At 49.2% G+C, this 26508-nt stretch overlaps 1 protein-coding gene across 1 annotated transcript in view; it reads right to left on the bottom strand.

Annotated features, from left to right (window-relative positions):
* Col23a1 (collagen type XXIII alpha 1 chain) overlaps positions 1-22679 on the bottom strand; it is a 304909-nt gene extending 282230 nt beyond the window's left edge. Inside the window, exon 1 of the mRNA XM_016009602.3 lies at positions 22280-22679. Within this exon, the coding sequence (XP_015865088.1) occupies positions 22280-22540 (261 nt within the window). The 5' untranslated portion in view covers positions 22541-22679. The remainder of the gene's footprint in view (positions 1-22279) is intronic.
* Positions 22680-26508: the final 3829 nt, after the last annotated feature.

Here is a 26508-nt window from a genome sequence, read left to right as displayed (position 1 = left end):
TGTGGATACATACATACAACATGCATACATAAAGTGGGGGCATCTGATGCCAATCTCTGGCTTCCACATGCATGAGAACACATGAATACATGCATGTGTATGCCCATATACACAGATATGCACACCACTTACACACACAGACACACAGACACAGACACACACATACACACACACACAAAAGTTATTCTAGGGATGTTCAGTAGCAGAACATTTATCTAGTATACGGTTTGATCCTCAACACCGGAAAAAAAAAAAATCAGCTGTTAGAAGTTCTGCGTTGCTCTGGTGTAGTCGTCTCAGAAGAATATAAAAACTCCAGAAGAAGCACAAGAGCCAGAGCCAAGAGGACTTCTGACTTCTGACACTGCCCTGTGGGTTTTTTTTTTTTTTTTTTTTTTTTTTTTTTTTTTTTTTTTTTTGGAGACTGGGTCTTACTATATAGCAATGTCAGCCTGGAACTCGATATGTAGATCAGGCTGGCCTGGAACTCACAAGAATCCACTTGCCTCTACCCCCAAGTGTGGGATTAAAGGAGTGTGCTATAATGCTCAGTCAATTTTTTTTTTTTTTGAGACAGAATTTCAGATAATCCAGGCCTCAAAGTTTCTATGTAGCTGGGGATGACCTTGAATTCCTGATCCCCCTGCTTCCACCTCCCAACTGCTGGAATTACAGGCATGTGCCATCATAGTCCACTGCAGGATGGGCCCAGGTAGAACACAGGTTCCACAAACAGCAGCACCTGGGACCGAACCCCACTACCACACATTCTCTGCCCTCCCTTCTCCCTCAAGAGGAAAGGTATACACAGGCCCCATCACTGTTAGTAGCAATCGTAGGGTGCAGCTTTTCCCCACCACTCCAGACAGAGAAGCCGCTGATGCTACTTAAGAGGTGTATGTGGCAGGCACTGTGCCAAGAGCCCTCAGCTCTCCTGGCCATACCCATTTACAGATGGAAATTGAGACTAGGAGGGAAGTGTCAGGTCTAGATCCAAATCTTAGTATCAACCGACTCCAAGCCAAAGCAAGATGACTTCTGTTTCCAAGCAATTTTCATGTCTCCCAAAAGCCAGGCCCTGGGAGCTGTGGGGCCAGTTCAGTTGATAAAACGCTTACTATGCAAGTGTGAGTACCTGAGTTCAATCCCCGGCATCCATATAAAAAGCTAGGTGCATTCCAAGTACATGCTTGCAAGGTAGTACTGGGAAAGCAGAGACAGGCACGTCCCCAGAGCCTGTTGGGAAGGCAGCCTAGACAAATCACTGGACCCCGGGTCCCAGTGAGTGTCTCAAAAAACGAGATGGGGGCCTTCTGAGGAAGGACACCTGAGGTGGATCTCTGACCTCCATGTACATGTACATACGTGTGCATGCATGCACACAAACATGCACCTGAGTATACACACACACATACACACATGCCCCCCAAAACTATACTGATAGAAATCAGGTCTATGTTTGAGAAAGGTTGGCCGAGGGGAAGACACTGTGTGAACTGTGAAGCCAGTTCACACAGGCTACTGAGTCTGCTTGTATGGAACAAGGTGAATGTGATTATGTATTGGTCAAACGCATAGGGCTGAACACAGGAGAGTGTGGACTTTAATGGCCGGACACCAACTACAACCAAAAGTCACCTGGGAAGCCAGAGAATCTGAAGACGAATGCAGGCAGTGACCAACGATACTGACTATATTAACACCTCTCAGTGGTCCTCTCTCGTCTGCAGGGATTTGTGCCATGAGCCCCAGTGGATGCCTAAAACTGCAAACACCACCAAAAGCCTATAGAAACAATAGTTTTCTGCACATACTTATACAGTTCACCAGATAGAAAAGAGACTCATAGTAACTAACAATAGGACAATTGTAGCAATATATTGTAACAAAACATGTTAATACGGCTGTGCTCTCTCAAAATATCAGATGGTGCTGTCCAGTCATCCTTGTGATGTGACAGGACATGATACATTGCCCATGTGATGAGTTGGCCAAGGAGAATGATACAGGCATTGTGACACAGAGTTAGGTTCCTAGTGACCTTCTGACGCATCCTCAGGACAGTCGTGTGTGTCAGGGGATTCTAGGTCATCAAGCCATGGAAATGCCAGGTGGGTAGCACATACTGTGTAGATGCAGTGGAGGAAAGCATGATTCATATTCTAGAATCAGCAGGATGCTGTGAGATTTCATCACTCTACTCAGAGCAGCGTGCAAATGAAAACCTAGGAGCAGTTTCTTTCTGAGGTTCTTTTTTTCTTCTCATTATATTCAGACTGTCATTAGTCATGGGCAGCTTGAATCACGGAAAGCAAGACCACGAGGAAAGGAGAATTATCGGATGTGAGGACCTTGGAGAAGGTGAGGGGCGAGGCTGGCACAAGCAACTTTGCAAACTGTAAAGACAGACGAAATTATTACACATAAGCCATGTGCTCTGGTTGGCTAAGCTGCTTCTCACAGGGTTGCGGATGAACAGCTCTGAAAGTGCTTTACATGCATATTAGAGCTGACAAAAAAAAGGGGGGGGGGCATGAGCTCAGGGTAATGAGAGGCAGGTTTGTTCCCATCCAAGTAGGAAGCTATGAGCGCGCAAAGCGGGAAGCACCCGGTTTGGAGCCAAGGCCATCCCTGGGAGGGCATGTCCATCCTGTAAGATGTCACAGACATCTGCTGAGAGCCCATCTGGGGAGTGAGTAAAGCCCCAGGGAGCAGGAGTGGGTGAGGAAACTGCCTGGGGTCAGGAGAACTACTGGAAAGGACTGCAGGGAACAGCAGCTAGAAGACACTTGGGGAAGCAAAGGCCACCGTGTCCAGGAGTGGACTCCATAAAGTAACTCTCCAAAATACGCCATATCAGGCATCTAGAGGGTCCCACCTCAGCAGCGGGGAGCCAGCAATCTCAGGTTAAGCTGTGTGTGTGCCACAAGCGTCCCTGTAACATTGTAATGGGGCTAAAGCATCCTCTCATCTAGTGACGTCATCACTACGATTACAGCACACACCTTACTCACGTGTTTGTGGTGATACTGATGTGAGCATGCCTGCTGTGGCATGTGCAACACATGTTATCATAAGGCCACACTGAACCACTGTCCCATGCCCACTCACATCTGTATGCACTCCCATGTTGTCAGGACAATGAACTCACTATAATGGAAACTGAGCTACATTTCTTTCTTTTTTTATTTTTTGTGTGTTTGTTTAATTTTTGTTTTTTGAGACAGAGTTTCTCTGTGTTGTTTTGGTGCCTCTCCTGGATCTCACTCTTTAGACCAGGCTGGCCTCAAACTCACAGAGATCCACCTGGCTCTGCCTCCCAAGTGCTGGGATTAAGGGCATGCGCTGCCACTGCCCAGGTCTAGTTTTGTTTTTTAAAGGTTATTTTTCCTTGCTTGTTTTGAGACAGGATCTCTAGCCCATGCTGGCCTTGATGTCTCTCGATAGCTAAGGATGACCTTGAACTTCCTGCCTTCCTGCCTCTACCTCTCCAGAACTGGAATTACAGGCATGATCAATGACGTTCAGTTTATGCAGTGTTGGGGATTGTCTCATGCATGCTTGGCAAGCACTCCTCAGAATGAGCTATGGGCCCAGGATGGCTCAGTAGGTAAAGGGATGTGCTGCCAAGCCTGATAACCTGAGTTTAGCCCTGGGACTCTCACATGGTAGGAGTGAACTGACTCCAAAAAGCTTTCCTCTGACCTCCACACATGTGCCTTGGAACATGAACCCCCTGACACACAAACAGATACACACACACACACACACACACACACACACATATACACAGAGAGACCCCCCACAGTGACATATACATGGACACACACACATATACACACACACAGAGACCCCCCACAACGACACACACACACACACACACACACACACACACACACACACACACACACTAAAATGTAGTTTAAACAACCATTGAGCTCTACTCTCAGCAACTAAAGCTACATCTTGAGCTGACAGCAAAGCTCATGAATATTTATAGAAACTTTAAAACTCCAACAGTCAATAGAAATCACCACCAGGAAAATCGGGTCCAGGATGAGAAAAATCAATTAATCAAAACTCCACAACGGCCACAGATGTTGGAATTAGCACGGAGACACAAGACAACTGCTACAACCGAGCGCACATGTTCTAGAAGGGGAAACACCAAAGGCATTACAGAGGCCCAGACTAGAGTCTGGAGGTGAGAATGGCCGTGCCTGAGATGAAGAACATGGTGGAGGAATCAGTGGCAGATTAAGTGCAGAAGAGAAGACCCGTTGACCCTGGAGATAATGGAGAGCATTCACTGAACACAGAAAGAACGTTCTGAAAAAGGAAGAAAAGAGAAGAGAGGCAGGGCGCTGTGGGGCTTCAGGAGGCTAACGACATGTACTGGAGCCACCCCAGGAGAAGAGAGGAGAAGAAAGATGTGAGGAGGTAATGTTCAAGAACTGTTTTCTAATTTGATGAAAGCTACAAACTCATTTATCCAAGAATCTCAATAGAACACAAGGATGATGAGCAGTAAGAGCCGACAGCTGGGGGATGGCAAGAAGGCTCAGCAGGTGGAAATGTTTGCTAAAGGAGCCTGACTACCTGCGTTTGCCCCTGGAGCCCATGGGGGATGGAGAGAACCAACTCCCAACTCTGACCTCTGTAGGTGTGACAGGAGAGGCACACCTGCACCACACACACACACACACACACACACACACACACACACACACACACACACCCCACATACACACGCACTACACACACACACCACACACCACACACATACACACACACTACACACACACACCACACACCACACACATACACACACACTACACACACACACCACACACCACACACATACACACACACTACACACACACACCACACACCACACACATACACACACACTACACACACCACACACCACACACACACACACACACACACCACACCACATATACCACACACACCACACCACACACATACACACACACACCACACCACACATGCACACACATGTACACATGCGCGCACACACACATACCACACCACACCACACATGCGCACACAGGTACACACGCGCGCGCGTGCGCGCGCGCGCGCGCACACACACACACACACACATACACACACACACACACGGTAGGGGCTTGTTAGCTAGGTGTGATGACTCATGTTTGTAATCCCAGCATGTGAGAGACTGAGGCAGGAGGATTATCAGCATGAGCTAGAGTCATATCCTCTCTCAAAACAAAAACAAACAAAATTACAACAAAATATATCATAATTAGGCTGCTTAAAGTCAATAATAAAGAGAAAATCTTGAAAAGTATCAGGGGACAGGGGAGTGGGCAGATAAAATGTGGATATCAGAATTCTCACATACTGCCGGGTGGTGGTGGCACACCCCTTTAATGCCAGCACTCAGAAGGCAGAGGCAGGTGGATCTCTGTGAGTTCAAGGCCAACCTAGCCTACAGAGCAAGTTCCAGGACAGCCAAGGCTACACAGAAAGAACCTGTCTCAAAAAAAAACAAAAACAAAAAGAAGAGGAGGAAGAGGAGGAGGGGGAGGAGGAGGAGGAGGGAGAGGAGGAAGAGGAGAAGGAGGAGGAGGAGGGAGAGGAGGAAGAGGAGGAGGAGGCGGAGGAGGAGGAGGAGGAAGAAAATATGAAGTGAAACAGCTCTGAACAATTCAGTAGTTTTTTAAAACCATGAACCAGGTGTGGTAGGAGGTGTTTAGAGTACCAGCACTCAGGAGGCCAGGTTCATTGCCACAAGTTTAAGTCCACTCCAGGCTACATAGAAAGTCCTAGGCCAACCTGGTTTAAAAAGTGTAAGTCCTGGCTGGACATGATGGCTCATATCTAATCCTAGCACCCAGGTGAGCTGGAAGCCAGCCTGGGCTACACATGAGTTGAGGCTAGCCTGAGCTATGGTGTAAGATCCTGTCTCACAAAAAAACAAAACAAAACAAAACAAAACAAAAAAACAAAAAACAAAAAAACACCAACCAACCAACCAACTAACAAACCAACCAACCAAACAAACAAACAACACCCCCGCCCCCCAAATACCAAACCCAAACCAAGGGCCGGCAAGATGGCTCATTGAGGAAAGGTGTCTGCAGTCGAGCCTGACAGCCTGAGTTCAGTCCCCAGGCCCTACGAGGTGGAAGGACAGACGCCCCTCCTGCAAGTTGTTCTTTGACTTCAACATGCACAGCATGGCATGCCCATGCACCCACATGCATCACACACACACACAACAAAGAAGTGGTTTTTTCAAAAAGAATGACAACTAATCAAAAGTAACAGAAATCCAGGGATTCCTGATGGGCTGGCAGAGAGATGGAAAGGAGAGAAGCCAAGCAAGCATGAAGAAATTTGGAGGGCAACAGCTATAGGCAAGAACTTGATTGTTGGAAAGGTCCCAAGGGTGCAAATGTATCTAAATGTATCAAGTTGTACAATTTAACTAAGTGAAACGTCCTTGTGGGTCAATCACAAACTAAGAAAAACAATGATGAAAAAGTTCCAGGTCCCCACTTCCCAAGGCCTGGGTGGTTTGGGGGGCTGTGGGCGGGTGTCCTGGGGCCAGCCAGCATCTCCCTGAACTTCAGATCCTCCCCAGCCCCCAAGTACCAGGTAAAACCTCCCTGTCACGGCAAACTCAAACTAGAGAGCCACTAGCCTGGCCCAGGCATTTGGCAGGGGCTCCAGACTATTCTGGAAGGAATGTGGGTTTAATCAGTGACTCCCATCAGCACAGCGAGGGACTCTCTTCCAAACCACATCAGCAGGCAGATTTCCTGAAGACTGCTTGTTTCAAAGCGCATGCTAATGTATTGAAAGGGGTGGTCTACAAACAAAATCCAGTTCTTTGGGAATCCTCCATTGGCGTTGCTATTCATTCACTTTGAAGGGCACGCATCACTTCCCATTGGACCCACTGTGAGGGTTCCTCACATGGGGCTGTCAGGAAGAATCCCTTCTGAGGCCCTCCTGCTGGATAGAGGGTTTTCACCACAGCTTTTGGCTGCTTGAGAGACCCCTCAGGCTGCTGGGAGACAGACAGGCTAAGCCTCCTCCACATGACAGCCAGGGTCTCTACAGTCTCAGGCCTGCTTGTCAGGCCCTGCCTAAATCCCTAAGCATCAGCTCTCCGCTTCCAGCTCACCCCAGCATCTGCATCCAAGCAGGTGGGTTGCAGGTGGCTGAGGACAGCTGTGAATGTAGCTGAACACAAAACTATACGGTTTACTTAAAACATTGTAACGTGGGGAGGTATCCCGGTGGGTAACATGTTTGCCCTGCAAAGACGAAGACCAGGCTTTGACCCCCAGAACTCAAGAAAACCCAGGTATGAGGTGTGAGATGGGAATCCCAGCACTGGGGAGGAGACAGGAAGTCCCCAGGGCTTGAGAGCCAGCTGGGCTAACTAGCTGAGGATCTCTAGGCTCAGGGGACACTTTGTCTTAGTGAAGAAGGTGAAGAGCTAGTGAGAAGACTCAGCGGGGAAAGGTGATGATCCAGATTTGATGCTCAGCCCTAGATCCACATGAGAGAAGAAGAAAACCGATTCTGGATAGTTATAAACAAACACATATAATTTCTACCCGCTCAGAGCCATTCTCCTGGCCCAAAATCTAATTTTAATTTTAAAAATATAACATAGAGAATGACCGAGGAAGAAAGCTGACATCAATCTCTGACCTACACACACACACACACACACACATGCACACACACATCTCTACATGCATGCACACACATAAAAACATAGGTGTTTCCTTGTAAATCAACCACACAGTTTGGGGGCATAACCTCTGTAGACGACACATCATGTCGCAGTGTTTTGGGCCGAACACACCTGGTCGTTCCCTTTGACACATCAAGCTTGAATTCGATGATGTCATGGGCTAACCGGTGTTCCCACCAAGTTTCTATGATGAAGTCCTGATCCCAGCAGCTCAGAATGCGCCTGTATTTGAAAATGGGGCCTTAGAGAGATAAGTGAGGTAAGATGAAGTGACCCAAGAAGTCAGTGTCCCAGTAAGAGGGGACCCAAGAAGTCAGTGTCCCAGTAAGAGGGGACCGGCACACAGAGGCACACAGAGGGACACAGAGGGAAGCTGGCAGGCAGACACAGCAAGAACACGCCCATGTGGAAGCCAAGAGCGGCCTCAGAAGAAACCAACCCTGTCAACACAGTGATGCCAGACTTCTAGCCGCCACAGTTGGGAGAAAACCCAGCCCTGCTGGTCAAGCCCCCAGTCCGTGGTGCTTTGTCATGGCAGCTTAGCACACTAATGCCCACCAGGGCTCACAGACAACCCATCCTGACGCCATTCTTCTTTCAGACGGCCACAGAACCTCTGAGGACCAAGAAAAAGAAGCAGCAAGGAGTCTGAGAGGACCAGGGAGCAGGGCCAAGCGAGTGTCCTCCTCCTTGGGCCCCAGGGAATAGCTAGTGAGGTCCCCCAAAGGTCTTCTGTACTAGACATTAACAGGCCCCATGCCTTCCCTTCGCCTTGCTGGGGTACAACTAAGGAGAGCCCCCTGCATCCCCACAGGGACCCAGTGAGGCGGATTCTGCGGCCTTTTTCCCAGCAGAGGAAGCTGGGGCCTAGAAAAGCCAGCTCTGATTCCCACAAAGGAGCTACACGGAGCCCACTGTAGGAGGCTCATGGGGGAACCTGGGTGAAAAAGCTTCTACCAAAGAGCACAGGCTAGACCAGTCCCATGTGGGCACATGATAGTCGCTCTGCTGGATTCCTCTGCAGCTCCCCACATGTGTGTTCATGTAGACCAACTCTCACACACCCACATATATGCACAAACTCTCACACCCATGCATGTGTGCACTTATGCACACACATGCAGACATATAGCTACACTCACATGCAAGTATGTACACTCACATACACGGTCACATGCATGCATATAGTCACACATATAGGCATGCACTCAATACACACACCCACATGCATGAACACATATGGTCACATACAGGCACGCACTCATACACATGCTGGTGCACATACACACACTCAGGTACACATACACAAACACACACTCATGAGCACACCTGCCCACACATTTTTTTGCTCTTTTATGTCATGTCATGTCCTCACATGCTACTGCTCCACGGCCACCACGGGATTGCTCTTTATGGACCACACCACAACTTGGGGCTGAAGATAGGATGTCGTGGCCAAGGCCTTCCCCCCACAAAAGGTAACTACACAAATGCACAGACCCCACCTTCTCTGTGGAGTGTTTTCCCCAGAGGACCAAACTTGAGTCAATTTTATTTAATTTTTTTAAACCGGACTATATTTTAATTGCTTTATGATTTGTTTCACAACTCAAAGAGTTGGAAATGAATTCCACTTTGGCTGTTCACACTGCCCATGTGAAAGCACCCCCGCCCTGGCCCCCTCGGCCCAGATTTCCTGGCTACATCAGGGAAATGAATTCTCTCATTTACAAATGTGAACTGAAGCAGATGTGGGAGCCTGTGGTTCTCCAGGTTTATCACGAGCACTCAAGCATGTGTATGCTGCACTGTGCAGCCACAGAGCCAGGCTAACGGATCAGTCACAGCAAATGCACTCGATCCGATACCCGTCACAATGATAAATGCAGTTACTTCCATGAGCACGTTGGCTTTTCTTTTTGGTCATAAATACAATTTTTTTTAATTACGTGGGAAGTCTCTCCTTCTGCACAAATGAGAAACCCAGAAAAATGGGGTCATGAGGTCAGTTCTGTGTTTGCTTTCTACTACCAAGCAAGAGTCTCAGCCCTGGGGACTCCAAACCTAAAGGTGTGATATATATATATATATATTTGCATTGTATGGCTTTAATAAGATAGCAGAATCACAGTGTTAAGGGAGTTGGTATTGTACTTTGCTTTGTTTGGGGCATTTTGAGTCAAAGCCTCACTGTGAATTCATACACGTGAATCCATCTGCCCTTGAACTGATGACCATGCTGCCTCAGCCTCCTGAGTGCTGGGATTACAGGCGTGCACGGCTATGCCCAGCCAAAGGATCATGAGGTCAGCTACGTAACCTTGAGACTGCTCCAATTAGCCAACAGGCCTGTCCAGCCATTCCTTCTAGGCTCAATAAAGCAAGCATTTTGGAGAGAAGAGTGCCCTTAGAGTGCTCACAATGCACAGAGCGCTTCCCACTCCACTCCCACGGAAACCATGCCAGGCAGGCACCACAAGCCCTGCTTAACAGATGAGCAAACTGAAGTTAGAAAAACAGTTAGTACCAGAAGTCACCAAGCTGGGAAATGGCAGAGTTGGGATGGGAACCTGGGTCTGCTTAAGGCTAACGTCTTCCATACATCCGTCACTTACAGATGGCTGCAAGGCTGTGTACCCTGGCAGAAGAGGCTGCTGTCCCTGCTACTACGCACTCAATGGTGCCCCGCCCCCCCCCCAGGCTGGGCACAGGGCAAGAGGGCTGGGGAATGGGTTCAGAAGTACACCCTTAGATGTTCCGACGTTCCTCTCGGGGACAGTGACTCCCTCCTCACGAACGGTAGGAGCAAAGGCCACTGGAGACGTGAGTGAGAAGCTGGAGGCCATACCTGCAAAACTATCCACACAGGCAGGCATATAAAAAGGGCTAAAGTGTAGTCTGGTGGTGGAGCGATTGCCCATAATGAGAGAAGCCTCAGTTCCATCTCCAGCAGCGCAAGGAAGGCGTGGGCTGCTGGGGAGGGGGGCCACACTTGTCTTTCTCTAGGCCATACACTGCCGTGACTTTCTTTAAACTCCATCTGTAAACCTAGTTCTCTCCCCAGTGGTTCGTGCTAAGTCCTGAAATATGTCTCTGGACATGATGAAGGGATGTTTTTCTGAATGCTTGTGTCAACAATTACAGATTAAAGCTGGAGCTGACAAGATGGCTCAGTGGTTAAAGGCACTCATAGCCAAGTCTGGCCACATGAGTTCAATCCCTGGATCCCACTTCCCAAAGAGTGGGGGACAAAATCAACAACTCCCTTGGGTTGTCCTCTGACCTCCACGTGGATCCCACACATGATAAATAAATAAGCAAATAAGCATAAACATAAAAATAAAGATTCATTCTGATTCTACACACGGGACAAGCAAGGACTGGAGACTGTGTATGGACACTGGAAAACTTTTCCAGACTGAGTTAACTTTGATCTGCACAATTGGAAGTCAAGCATAGACTAGGCCTTGGTGCCTGGCACTGCCACACATCATTTAAAAAGGTCTCTGTCACCTTCCACCACAGCGCCCGATTCTGGGAAGAAATCTTTGGTTTTTTTTTTTTTTTTTTAATCTCTCTTGTTAAGGGCCTCTTTTTGCTTTTTAGTGGGGACAAGCACAAAGAAAGGACATGAAGCCAACTTTGCCCACCAGGAAGCTGGAGGCAAGCTGGAGCAACAGCTTCTGAGGATCACGAGAGGACAGAGTAACTGAAATGTTAAAACAAGGACTGGGGGCGGAGCGCCGTGGTTGTCCTGATTTTGCTCTCTGGTGCCCGTGTTAACCCCGGGGGAGGGAAGGGTTTTTCACTTGGCTTACGAGTCACGGTCTAGCATTGAGGGAAGTCGAGGCAGGAACCCGGAGGTTGGAACTGAAGCCGAGGTCACGCAATAATATTGCTTACTAACTTGCTCAGCCTGCTTTTCATACCACCCAGGACCACCTGCCCAGGTGTGGGCCCTCCCATGTCAACCTCCGATCAAGAAAACACCTCATAGACTCGCCCACAGGCCAATCTGATGGAGTCAATTCCTAACTGAGGGTCTCTCTTCTCAGGTGACCCTAGTATGTGTCAAGTTGACAAAAACTGAGCAACACAGTGATGAAGTGCCAACCATTCCCAAGGCCCTGGCACCCAAATCAATAAATAATAAGATAAATGAAAACAAAACCCTTCCAAGGCCCTAAGGACATCTTCCTCATCTAGCCACCCTACATCCCAAAGAACGGACACTGATATACAGAATTTCCTCACAGAACTGTGTCCCTGCCCATGCCAAAAATAACATGGAGGAGGCCTCACCCTACACACCATGTGGATAGTTAGGTACACATTATCTGGGACACTATGTAGCCATTAAACGAGACCACAAAGTGGCTGGAGAGAGAGCTCAGCAGTTAAGATCACTGGTTGCTCTCCCAGAGGACTGAGGTTTGATTCCCAGTATCCATATGGTGTCTCCCAACCACTTGTATCTCTAGTCCTAGGATATCCAGCGCCCTCTTCTGGCATCTGCAGGCACTGTATGCATGTGGTATACAGACAGATGTGCAGGTAGAATACCCATACATGTAAAATAAAAGTAAAGGTTAGCGGGGCGGTGGTGGTGCACATCTTTAATCCCAGAACTTGAGGCAGAGGCAGGTGTATCTTTGTGAGTTTGAGGCCAGCCTGGCCTACAGAGTGAGTTCCAGGACAGACAGGAACACACACACAGAGAAACTCTGTCTCAAAAACAAAACAAAATAAAACCACAACAGCAGCAACCCCCCAAAGGTTAAAAAAATTAATGACCATAAAGATGACATGTTATCTAGAAAAATAATGATGTAAAGTTCAACAGCATAAAAGTGAGTTATAAATGGCATGTGCTCCATGCTTTAAATGAACTGAACGCCAGTCTCTCCATGGAGGAGAATTGTGAGGGATTATGTAAAAAAAGCACACAGCTCCTCTGCCAGGGTGAAGAGTGATCATTACCAGAAAGGTGGCCTGTTTTGAATCAAGATCTTTTTTGAACCAGGTGTAATGGTATCATTTATAACACCAACATTTGGGAAGTAGAGGCAGGCTGAGCAGGTGTCCAAAGCCAGCCCAGGCTACACAGTGAGAGCCTGTCTCAAAAACAGAAAAGTATGCCCAAGGGTAAGGGGTTAGGAGAGCTCAGTAGAAGAATGGGTGCCTGGCATACGGAAGACTGGAGTTTGAACACTGCAAAAAAAAAAAAAAAAGAAAAGAAAAGAAGATAGCTGGGGAAAGACAGCTGTGTTTGGGTGATTATTCCCTAATGTGCTCAGCCCTCCCTCCATCTCTGAAGTTCTGTGTTTGCCGGTTTAAGGAACTACGGATCAAAAACTCCGGCTCAGCAGGTAGAGGAGCTTGCCGCAAAATCTGGTGACCAGGGTTCGAGCTGATCCACAGAATCACATGTTCTTGTTTGTTTTCTGCTGCTGTGGTGAAACACCCTGGCAAAAAGCAGCCTCGGGGAGAAAGTGTTTGGTCTACCTTACTTTTCAGGCTCTAGTCCACTCCTTTGGGCAAGTCGAATTGTATGGAACTTCAAACAGCTAGTCACAGCACATCCACAGTCAAGACCAGAGAGAGACGAACCTCGCATGCCTCGTGCTTAGCTGGCCTTTTCTAGGTCTACTCTTAGCCCAGGGCCCCACATCAAGGAATGGTGCCACCCACTTTCAGGCTGGATCTTTCCACATCGGTTGAGGCAATCAAGATAATCCTCTACAGACATGTCCAGCATGGAGACTCTCTTCCTGGGTGATTTTAGGTTGCATCAAATTGGCAATTAAACAAACCACCATGCCATGTAAAGCTGAAGGAGAAAACTGGTTCCACAAAGTTGTCCTCTGACCTCCACATGTAGGCCCTGGTACATATCCCCCCCACCCCACAATAATAACTAAACACCACTAGGGGAACACCACAGCTGTACCAAATGTGCACAGACTTCTTTTTCTCTTGCCTAAAATACCTGAACAATACATGATGTCAACTGCTTACATCCTATTAGGAGTCGTGAGGGTTTTCAAGATGATTTGAAGTGTGATGAAGGACCTGAGAAGGTTATATGCAAATACCATGCCACCTTACATGAAGGGCTCCCAGCATCAGGGGGTTTGGTATCCAGGGGTCCTGAATCCCACAGACACAGAGGGTGACGGCCTCCATCAAAGTATTATTAAAGGATGTCATAGTGGAAAGAACTGGAGGGCTGAGGCAACATTAGCCTGAACAGAGCAGGTCTGGTTTTAGGGGGCCTCAGCTCTCCCCCACATTTGGCAGAGCCTCGTGGAGCAGGTTAAGGATATTTAGAGAAGAGAGAGAAGCTTGTGGAAACCTGGGATGAGGAACAGGCTTCTCTGAGGGTGGAATGCAGTATGTCATGGAGGGGACAGTATAATGGGTAAGGCCTAGCCATAACATGAAGGCTTGGAAGAGAGAAAGAGACACAGGGGGATCCTTTCTAAAGTCCTCTTCAAAGGCGTGTTCCATTGACCTAACTTCCCTCCATTAGACCCTGTCTCCTTAAAGGTCCCACCAGCTCCTAATAGCACCACAGGGCAGGGGCCAAGGCTTCCACAGATGGGCCTTGGGGTGCATTCAAGATCAGACCTATGACACCCACTATCCTGCAAGTGATACCTGGTCACCCTGGCCTGTTCTCAGCAAGAATCCTGCCAATCAGTTTGACAAGAGCTCCTTTGCTATGACCTTCCACTTAGTCATTCTCTATTCATTGCCTGCTGTCTGGCTCCTCAACTCTATACCCTGCTACTTCCTAGTGCAGGACTCAAGAGGCCAGTCTCTGCAAAATCCAATATGGCGGCCTCTAACTGTCCACGGTAACCCTGAATAGAAATGGCCTTGCTGCACTCTAACAGGGGGCTATGAGTCATCCATTATGCCAAGCAAGGGTCATGGGACAGCTTCTCTGTGACAGAGTGCCTGTCCAGACTTCTCTCTCCTGCTCCATGTCTGTGGACCACCATGGGCCAAGCCCTACCTCCATATTCAGAGGACTAAGGGGCTGGCAGCCACCCTGGCCACACAGCAGTGAGCAGAGCTGGCCTCTCACTCCGCACCATGGACATTTTCTTCTCCCAAACCTAGGCCTCCTGGATCAGTGCCAGGTAAGGCACCTCACCCATACTGGCCCCCAGCCTTCAGGCTACTACCCAAAGATCCGTAAGCCGGCCAGGGAGGAGCTGGGTCCCCTCATGAGACCACCTCCTGAGAAGATGACTTGGGCATAGACACCTACCCTAGGCTGAAACTCTAACATAAAGGGGGCTGAAAGATGGCTCATCGGGTAAAGGAGATTATCACTAAGCCGGACAACCTGGGGTAGATTTCCAGAGCCCACAAGGTGGAGGGAAATGATTGACTACCGGAAGTTATTTTCTGGCTTCTACAAATGCACTGTAGTGTGTGCATGCACGCACACACAAAGCATACACACTGAATAAATGAATGAATGAATGAACGAACAAATGAATGAAATAAAAACAAACAAATGCACAAACCTTCCTTTGGCTAAATTTCAAGCCAATAAGGTTGAATTTCTTCATATCTCCAATCTCCCTCTCTCTACAAATTATCCTTTGAGACATCCTCGACTTCTCCATCCTTCAGGCCATATATACACACACGCGCGCGCGCACACACACACACACACACACACACACACACACACACACACACAGCGGAATCTGGCTGATTACAGAGGTGCTCTGCTGGGCTCAGTGTCCCACACAAATAATCCCATTGATGGATACTGTTAATGTATAGTGGATTCTCAGAGAGTGAACTAGGGAATTTCTGTCAGTACTGCAGCAGAAAAGAAACTCTGATGCTATGAGTGTGAATCTGTTGCTTCTAGAAGCTTCCCTGGCATCTCCTGAAGACATTGAGGACATCCTTAAGAAATATGGAACCAACTGAAGCCCCAGATCAAGACGCCAGCAGCTGTGCCTGAGCAGATACGCACTCCAACTTCTAGGATATTCAAACCATGAAGCCTTTTGGAATCTGAGTCCCCTTCAGCGGAGAGGGGCTCTGTTACATTGTCTGAAGGTACAGGACTCAAAAGACATAGAAAGGTTGACTTAAATACCATGCTAGTGTGGTATAGTAACACACACCTGCAACTCCAGTACTTGAGAGGTAGAGGCAGGAGGATCAAGATTTCAGGGCCATCCTTGGCTACCTAGTGAGTATGATAGTTAATACTGTCAACTTGCCAGAATGTAGACTCACGGAAGGGACACATCTCTAGACAAGTCTGTGAAGGATTATCAAGACTTGGTTAACCCAAAGTGAAGGTAGCCCCAGGTCATAGACTGGGATCCTGGACTGCAAAATAAGGAGAAAGCAAACGGAGCGCCAGTGTTCCTCTCTGTCTGCAACGTGACTGCAGATGCATGATCAGACAAATACATAGATCATTCTTAGTAAAGGAAAAGGGGACAGACACCCTGCCGTGGGGACCATGACCTCCTCTGCTGCAGGATTCAGAGCCCACATTGAAATACGTTTGCAGAGATCTCTGGCTTGGGAAGCAGGCCTGAGAGACGCAGAGCTGCCTGGGCGCACTGAGCAGGGACAGGCGCAGCCCACACATCAGATCTCAGTGCTCAGATCGGCTGGATCAGCTGCCTCCACCTGCAGCCACTCCCATTTCTGGCGGTGATGTGAAGTGATACCTTTCTCTGCAAACGCTGGGAACAGAGAGTTAGAGCACGTCAGCACGACAGTCCAGTCAAGGGTTAAAGACACCCCCCCTCCAGGGCCTATGTGTCCAAAGCTTGGTCCTCTGTATGACCATGTCATGTTAAGAAATAGGACTCTAAGAGGTGGGGCCTAGCGGGAGTCCTTAAGTCGTTGGAGATGGTGCCCTGGGAAGGGATTAAGGTAGCACGCTGGACCTCTGAGTTAGTCCTCATGAGAGAGGGTTGTTGTAAGAACCCATCTGTGCTCTGGCTTCTTCTCCCCCTTTTGTCTTGGCTCTTCCGTACTACATCTGACATGACATGATGTCACCAGGAGCCCCCACCAAAGCAAGTGTCATGCTCTTTGGGCTTTTTACCTCCGTAGCAATGAACTCAATAAACCTTTTCTCTTTATAAGTGGCCAAGCCTCTGACGTTGTGTTACGCTAACAGAAAATGCAACAGACTAATGCAACTGCAGAGAATGGGAACGCACCAGGAAGAATTCAAACACACGGGTGTTCCCTCCAACTCGGGTTGGACAAGAGCTGAATATGGGCAGCAAGTTCCCAAGGCCTAACGGGTTTGTCACTGGAGACGGGTCCTCAGTGTGGTGCTTGGGAAACACGGAGCGGAAGGAGAATACGGTTGTGGAAACCGTGCGAAGTTAGCATAGCATAGCACTGCCCCTGTGCTCCAAAGTGGCATCAGCAACAGTTAGCACCTGGCTGACACTGCTGGGCAGTCCCCAAGTTGTCTTTCCTTCCTAACAAAGCCTCGATTCTATTCCAGTGGCAAGGTGCCCAGCCCCAGAGGATGAATCCAGATTGGCTGAAGCCCCCCGGTTGGCAGCTCATTACCTTCACCAGTGAAAGGGTGGCCATGGTCACGTGACCTGATTCTGGCTGACAGCTACAAGGGGATTCTGCTGTAAGAAGCCTCCAGCATTTCCCCCAGGTTTAAACACTAGGGGGAAGCTCAGGAGGGTAGCCCTTTCTCTTCCATCCCCTACCTTAGCTATTTGGTGCCAAGGGAGTTTCAGACCAGGGCCCTGGAAAAGTAGAGAACTGCCAGCACAATCTGGCACCAAGGTGCGAGCCATGAACTGCCCAAGTCCGCTGTATTCCAGGCTTCTCTTACTATACGAGCTAATCCAATGCTGCCATTAGATCATCACGGTTAAGCAGCCACATCAGGCGTCCCATTACCTGCCATCTAAAGCATATCTACTCTTAGGCATGGTGATGCATGCTCATAATATCAGCACTGAGGAGGCTGAGGCAGGAGGACTACAAGTTTGAAGTCAGCCTAGGCTACATAGTGAATTCAAAGTCAGTCTGGGCTATGTAATGAGACCTTGTCTGACGACTGGCCTGTTTTTCATTATTATAATCAAATACTAGAGACCGGATATTTTATAAAGAAAAGAGATTTAGCACACTCTTGTAGACCGAAAGTGCAAGATCAGGCAGCCTCTTTCTTTTGCCTCTGGTCATGACCTATTGGCAGATGGTATGATGGCAGGAAGGGAGAGGAAGAGAGAGAAGCAGAGGATAAAAGGGGAGGCAATGAATCACAGCACCATCAGGAAGTCAGAACAGGGGGCATCCTATATTCTAAAGGTCGGCATGTCTAAGACTGACCTAAGGACTTCAACTGGGCTCTACCACCTCTTAAAGACCCGCGCCGCCTCCCAGCATTGGCATCCTGGCAACTAGGCTCTCAGTGCATGAACCTTTGGGGGATATCTCGAGTGACATCCTAACCCTAGCATCAACCAGGAGTGGCCTCTGCATCAGCCTACTTGCCTCTCATTACACATGCCATTAGAAAAAGGAGGCTGAGGAGCAAGAAGCTGAAGAAGTCGGATGGCAGCTTATACATGTCGGGGCCAGGTCTCAAACTCCCTTCATGGGATGAACACCATGTGCAGCATTGCCTGGCTTGGTTTCGGTTCCATGGTAGCATTCAGTCAGCTTCCAGAGGACCTCAATCCCCTTTCAGGAGCCTGCCTCGTGTCCGTCCATTCCCTCCCCCCCCATCTTCAAAGTCAGCCTGGAAATGACCAATTCCACAACTCTAAAGTGTCTTTGGAGAGAACACCCCACACAGTTGGCTTCTTCTAAACACATTGCTATTATTACGAAGCTCTCCCAAATGGCAGCATTTAAAAAAAAAAAAGTTTTAAAGGCAAAGGGAACAGCAGAAAGAGAAAGTAAAGTGTGCCAGAAAGTAATTGGAAGGAAACCTCTTTTTTCCGGGGGGTGGGGGGAGGTGAGGGGGGCTGGTCGGAGCCAGGAAATGTCAAGGAACCGAATCAGAGCTGATTTATATTCCATTTCTAGGCATCTTTATTAACAGAAACTCCACAGAGCAGCCCTACAAGCCGACTACCAGAGACCCCACAGAGCATCCCTGAGAAGCCGACTACCAGAGAGGCTGAGAAAGTCACACTGGATTCTGGATTTGACAGGAACACAACCAAATACATAGGAAGGAAAGTGCTTGAGTGTTCTCCAGCTTTCTGGGCTTTCCTTGTTTTCAAACTGGTCTGGACAATAGAAGGCCAAGAGCCAACAATCAAGCCACTCTAAGCTGGAAAGGGCCTCCTCTGAACACAACCAACTATTGCTTTAATCCTCTGCATTAAGTTTTTCACTGCAGTATGAAAGCTATGCATTCTGCATTCTCAGCTTCTGCAACACTAGCTAGAGGTGTGATTGCTGAGCCGGGGGATTAATTGGGCAGTTACTTAAGGCACTTTCAAAGCAGGATAGGAGATGTTTGGTTTTGCATGAATATTTTTAGATCCTACTAAAGATACTGCCTTTAATGGCTCTTGCTTGGAAATCTTGTTTTGATATTCTGAAAGTCCTTTCTTTCCCATATGTACTGCGGGAAGAGTCCTTCGATAATCACGACAGAACATGAATATTCCTTCTGTAGCTATGTTATCAGGCACATCAGCCGGCCCCAGAAAAACTGATGTCATGGTTCTGTTCCCAAGGGAACAGGGACAGTGGGTCCCCTATAAACAGTGGCTTTTGTTGACTCATTTCTTTTCCCCCTGACATTAAACTTGTGTGTGGTTGGCAAGAGTTTCTTTTTTTAAAATTTGGACATGGTTTCTGCCTCGGATCCTCTACACACGACTTTATTGGTTAAAGAGCAAGCAACAGGCACTTGTTTATACACAGCTACTTCAGCGGTGACTTAAAAAGGGGCTTCCCAGGGAGCAAAGCAAGCTAGGAAACATGCTGAATCCAAGCATCGTTTCCCTAGAGATGTTCAGTTCGATAAGTGTTTATCCTCCATACCGAATGGTTAGAAAAACTATCTGCACATGGAGGTCAAGCCCACTGTGGGCTCCCCATAAAGTGCCTCCCAAGATCTCCCATCCTGATCAGTGTGTGCATTCCCCACCCAGAAACATTTAACAAGCAGCAGGACCCGAACGGCACTCAGGGAGAGTGGGGCCTTGTCACTAGAGACAGAGAGACCCGCAGCAGAAAACAACCCTCAAGTGTTGGAGCCGGGTCATCTCTGACTCTTCCCGGAAGGAAAAGGAGCCCGTCTACACTCCTATCCCCACAGTCTACACTTGGAGCATCACAGTGCCTCAGAACATGGATACATAGCCACAGTACCATGTGTTGAAGGGTACAGTGGTTCTCAATGGGTAGGGGTGGGGATCTCAGGGCCTGAATTTTTTCCTTTTGCCTTTAAAGTCCAGACAGAGTAGGAAGTCAGTATTGAGTTCAAGGCCAGCCAGGACTACATTACAAGAAAGACCCTGTCTCAGCAAAGGGGGAAAAAAGTATGAGGCTAGGCATGGTGGTCCATGCCTGTAATCTCAGCACTCTGGAGACAGAGGCAGGAGGATCACTGCAAATTTGAGGCCAGCCTGGCCTACATAGTGAGTCCCAGGCAAGCCTGGACAATATAGCAAGACTCTATCTGAAAAAATGATATGAGATGGAAAAAGAGAAGGAAGGGTGATAGCAGGAAGGAAACGGAGAAACAAGAATGAGAAGGAAGAGGAAAGGAATGGGGAGAAGAGAAGGGAGAGGAAGAAGAGAAAAAAAGGACAGCATGGTATTCACAGGTAGAAAGTAACTGGCTCTCCACAAAGCAGCTCTCCACAAAGCAGTTCAACACCCCGGTCTCTAGGGGCTTGGCAGAGGATAATGGCGGCAATTATGAAACTACTGCCATAGTGTGCCGGCTGGGCTCTGCCTTCTGCAGACACTTCAGCAAGGAAAGAGGAAATCATTCAGGAAGCAGCAATTTTGCCGAGAAGCAAGCAGGAGAGGTACTGTTGGCTTATTAAAGTGACTAAGAAGGAACTGTGGGGAACAGGAAGGTTAATTCTAGAGTTCTTCCATTCCCTTTGAAATCTCAAATTCACCCCATCTCGGGTACACTTGAGCTCACTATATACAGCTCAATACTTGTATCTGATTCCAGGGGTGCAACCCAAGGCCTTGAACGTGCTAAGCAAGCCTCTACCACTGACCTACACCCCCAGCCCTGCGCGGCTGGCTCAGTGTAGTAACAAAGATCACAGATGGGCACCGCTTAGGAATGGGTGGTAGGTAGCTCACCTGTCTTCCTGCTTCCTCCTCCATGAAGTAAGGTTTATTTTCTACTGTGCTCAGGAGTGACCCCTCCCCCCACCTCTTTAGATCTGAGGCAGCCACCTCCCCCAGGAGGAGGATAACCATTCGCACAAGGGAAGCAGAGCCAAGAAAAACTCTGACTAGTGTGCTGGTGTCTGCCATAGTTCTACAGGAAAGAGGCTTGCTGCACAAAAGGTAGAGGTTCTGCCCAACGTATCAGATGCGGAGGTTCAGAGGTCCGACCATAAAGTGACCATCTTTTCCCCCTCCCCCCAGACAAGGTCTCACTACATAGCTCTGGCTGTCCTGCACAGGCTGGCCTCAAACTCAGAAATCCGTCTGCCTCTGCCTTCAAAGTGCTGGGGTTAGAGACGTGCTCCACTTCTGCTCTGCTGCTGCTGTTCTTTTTAAGTCTTATTCTGTAGCCCAGGCTGGACCTGGATCTTAAACACACACACACACACACACACACACACACACACACACACACACACACACACACACACACACACACACACAGCTTAAAGCAGCCTCTAGCCTCCCAAGTTCTGGGATTACGATGAGCCACCAAACCCTCGCTCACAACAGCCGTCTTAACTCTCAGAAAACAAATCAAAGACGCTCTGGAGTGCGCTGTGGCGATCCCAACAGACAAATGCACACAGGCAGCTCAGCTGCGTCCTGCAGATGTGCGGTTTGAGTAGGACAGCTTGCGAACACTGCACTTCCAAGTCAGAGCCGCTCCAAGCCAAACCTCTCGGGCAGGGCACCGAGGGAGGGCTGGCCCGAGCCTTGATGGATCCGGGCTGTTACAGGCTGAGCAAGCTTAGGGACGGACGCACGAGCCTCATTAGTATCTCGGGCGCCAGGAGCAGGCAGGAGGCGGTGGGTCTGAGCGCACACTTCAGTAGAAACGCAGCGCTCAGGACTGTTACTCCAAGGTCTTACCTTACCCTCGCTCCTGAGTGTCCCCTAAACGGCCCCTTTGGATGGTTTTTCCTACAGAAGCAAGTCCTGGCACTGGAGCTGGACGGCAGGACACCTCACGACCAGCGACCCCAGTGCAATCCACTGGGTGAGCCCCGTTCCTAGGGGTGACGATCACGCCGCTCCCGCAGCCCCACACCCCCGCGCGCAGCGTAACATCCCCGGGCCCGCGATCGTGCGCCTCACCTCCTGCAGCAGGCGCTCCAGGTGCGTTTCGGCCCAGGTGGTCAGGGCTCCGGACGGCCCCGCACGCCGCCACAGCTCGCGTTCCTGCTCCAGCGCCGCCACTCGGCCGTGCAGTGCGGCCGCCTGGGCGCCCAGCAGCAGGCAGGCAGCGGCCGAGCCCACCGACAGCAACAGGCACAGCGCGCCCAGCACCCGGGCCCCGCAGCCCGCGCGAGGGTCCTGCACGCCTCCCCCGCCCGCCGGGCGCTCGCCCGCGCCCATAGCGTCCAGCCGGTTCTGCGTCGGCGCTGCGGCCCGGGGCGAATCCAGGTCGGCGGCTGCGGGGATCGGCGTCCCGGCGGCCGCGGATCGCGCACGCCCCCCTAGCCGCCCGCTCCAACTCAGCGGCCACTGCGGGCAGTTCCCTCTATGCAAATAGACCCCGCCAGAAAAGGCGCGGGGACCCACCCAGGGGAGGAGCGGCCGGTCGGGGAGGGCGGGGGCCCCCGGCGCTCACCGGCTCCCTGGCTCCGGGTCCTCGCCACGCTGGTCCCGGCGCGCGAGCCTCTGTGCCCGGCCGCGGCCACCCGAGGGGACCAGATGCGCCTTGTCTCGGCTCTCCTGCAGCCCTTCTGAGGCTGCAGCGCGGTTCGTGTCCTAGAAGCGACCCCCAAACTTGTGGATTGACCTTTCTGACACTTGCAAACCAAAACCTGGAACCCTGTGGGAAAGTTAGAAGTCCGTCCTAGACGGTCGCTGAGCGCCGCTTGGTGGCCGAAAGCGACCCCTGCATGTGGGCACGGAAAGACTTGGTAGAGAACCAGAGAAAAAGAAATAGAGGAAGAAAAGAAAGGATGAGGGGGGCTGGGGAGAGAGCACGCGAGAAGAGGGAGGAAGGAGGAAGGGAAAAGAAGAAGGGAAGAAACGGAGGGAAAGAAGCAGACACCTCTTAGTCAATGCTCTCACCGTTTATAATGTCAGGCATGGACACTAGACAGACATGGTCTCACTTTGGAGGGAGCTGCCCCAGAGGGAGCGTTTAGTTCGGGAAGCAGACGAAAATAAAAGGGCAAGGAGCTCCAAACTTTGTAGAACTTGAATTCTGCAGGGAAAAACTTGGACAAAACCGAAATCTGGAATGCACCAAACTGACTTAACTACAGTGATATCAGGACACCAACAGGGGCCAAAGAGAAAGCCATCCATTTACAGGGTGGCCAGGGAGGCTGAAGTTGGAACCTAGGTTTTAGCTGTCGGGGGCCCTAAGGCATATTTATAGGTCAAAACAGGTCTCAAGGAATTGTTGCATTAGTTCCTGGGATACCCATTTGAGAACAGCCAATCATGAACCTGGTAATGGGCAACTGTGATGGTTTTTAGATGACTTGCCACCTGAATCTCCTGTGGTTGTCTGCTTAATTCCTGTGCCTACATTATCCATTCTGTATTTGTTAAGACTGTTGAACTCCGCCCTCCCAACCCCCAGCAAAACTCGTACTCCCTTAATTCAGAGGGAAAGCACCCTGCCCTCGAGACCCACTGAACTGAAATGAAGCAAGGATGCAATTTCCAACAGCTTCTTAGCTGTGGCCTCAGGTAAAGTGAGTTCCTGGTAGTGATTATACATTCTTGGCCCAGTGAGAAAATTGAGTGTGTGCCCAATAAATACTCTGCAAACCACTTGTTAAGCAAACCCGGCAGCCTACTGAAGTCTCCGTAAAGAGGCCAACACTGTATTACAAGTTAACACTCATTCTCATTAAAAGGTAATTTCCCACTTCCTACCAGTGTTAGTGTTAATGGATACTGCTGTTCTAGAAGCTTCTGTGTATTGAACAGGCCAAGCTCATTGCTCCCCAGGCCTTTATTCTTATCAGCTATGTGGATTAGCTTCCTCTCAGACTGTGAAGAACAGGCTCCTAATCTTGAAGTCAAGGTTTCCAGAGCCTGTCCCAGACTGCCCAATCTAAGGTGGCCCCATCCTCAGGCCCCTTCATGATTAACTAGGGGATGGGGACATCTGTCCCTAGTTACCTTTTAACTGTATCCCCTTGTTTTCTCCTCCACTGTCTTTTTACAGAACACTATCTGGCCCATAGTCCACGCTCAATAAACACTTGGTAAGTAAATTAAGACAAAAAATAAGTTTACTGTCTGCAGTTCTCAATTGGAAAAGCGAGAATCTAGAAAACACTGTTACTTGTCAGTTGGGGTCCTAGAAGGAAAAGGCGGCACCCTCAGAACAGGTGATTGAAGCCAGCTTGACTGCAGACAGGCTTTACAGTGGCAAGGAGGGAAGCCAGCAGGGGGTGGGAGTGTTGGGGGAGCACTCTCAGGCTCACAGTAATGGGAAGCCATTATCCCTAGCAAACAGGTGAGAGAAGCCTGCTGGGCAGCCTGTGGAAAGTCGGGGACTCTAAGAAGTCATCTGCTCAGCAGGCGCTGTGACCTTTGGCTGAGGACACAGCCTTTGTGAACCATGGCTTGGTGGGAGAAGAGGCTGGAAGAAGAAATTATGTCCCTCTCCTGCTAGAGACCCCCACTGGCCAGTAAGAGCCGTACAGAGGGCAGACCCACAAAAAGCAGACAGAGGTCAGGTATGTACCCAACCTCTCATGCATTCAGTGAGCTACTGTTGCCTCTGAGTGTCAGTGTGTCAGTGATATACCCCTGCATGGCACTCCTCAGGGACCAACTGGCCACCTGGATTACTTTGGACTCTCCCAGCAAAGGAAGAGCCAGGGGTCCACAGGGATAACTATTTCAGTTATGAGCTGTTTTTCCAATTTACAGAGTCTCAGTCACCTGCACGATGTTCACATAACAGGCAATCTACAGGTATGAAATCTAATACCACACACCCAATCAAGCAATCTACTTATTAGCCAAAGAAGTGGGGTGAGTCCATGACCATGAACTCACTGGCTGAAGGAGTCAGTCTTGGAATACTGGAGCTGCCTCTGAGGCGCTGATGAAATAACTCAGAAGGGTGCAGTTTTGGGATGTGGCACATGATTAAGCAGGGTACCTCTCTGTGATGCTGTGTTCTTAATAAGAACATATGCATCAAAGAACTTAGGGGTGGAAGCAAGAATGGCACTATCAGCCATCACATGTGACCCAACTTCACAGCTACAAAGACCTGGCATTTGCTCTTCTCGCATCTCTGGGCTATGCGTGCCAAGGGAGCAAGGGACCCATGAATTGTGAGCTCTGAATTCTGTTCAGGAGGCTGAACGAGTAACTGAGCCTGACCACCAGGGAGTACTGCAATTCCACACCAGGGGCAGGGAGATACATGGGCTGCTTGACCATACCACTTTGCTGAATTGTAACTGGAACAGAAAAGCGCAATACCTTCCCCCAGCTGATACTCCTAGGTAACACAGACAACCAAAGGGTCTGAATGTGTTCACAATGTTGCTCAAGGTTGCAGGACTTTGTGTATTTCCAGCTACATCCTCCCAAAGTTTAAATTAAGTTCTAAGGTTTTAAGAGACAATTACATGGCCAGAGTGTCACTGAAGAAAAGTCACCAGGTCTTCACTCAGTGACTCTTGTCCTGGTCTACCAGCTGACAGTACAACTGAAGCAAGTACTACTTACCCTTCAGACCCTCAGTTTTCAGCTTTTTTAAAAAGCTAATGGGGACCATCTAGCTTTACTGTGTTCAAAACCCAGTAAACTACATGGCACATTGCAAGGCATGGGACATCAGCAACAGAAAGGATGGTGAGCCTTGGGAGATGGTAACAGGGAACTCAAGGACTCTGGAGACTTCCCAGGCCGTGGTGCAAGAGGGCCTCAAAGCCAGAGCTGGCCTACAGCTCTGGTAGTCTAGCCAGGGCAGGCAGTTCGGAGTTGCAGGAAAGAGAGCTGGAGATCTAGGCTCCCGGTGAGTAAGAAAACAGACCAGGATGATTGGAATTCTAAATGCAAACAAGCCCTACAGGCCAGGGGGTCTTCCTGCCGGCTAGTACAGAAAATCTGATAGATCAGATGTCATTGAGCACTAATGTTTTTTGATGGGGGGCGGGGAGGGGGGGAGGACCCAAACCTGGGGAAACTAACCCTAGACTAAGTATTGACCTAGGTCTTGCTTAAAAGCTTAAAACCAAAACCTGAAAAGATCAAATTGATGCAAATAAGCATGTAATGGCTGAAGTGTGAGGGAATACAAGCACAGACTAGTAAGGTACAACAGGAAACTACCCGGACCATATAGCAGAGATGAATAGAAGCAATCACAA

The sequence above is a fragment of the Peromyscus maniculatus genome, chromosome 8 (genome assembly GCF_049852395.1).
Source record: "Peromyscus maniculatus bairdii isolate BWxNUB_F1_BW_parent chromosome 8, HU_Pman_BW_mat_3.1, whole genome shotgun sequence".
NCBI lineage: Eukaryota > Metazoa > Chordata > Mammalia > Rodentia > Cricetidae > Peromyscus > Peromyscus maniculatus.
Note: the sequence above shows the minus strand (reverse complement) of the source record. Positions and strands in the feature narration are given on the sequence as shown.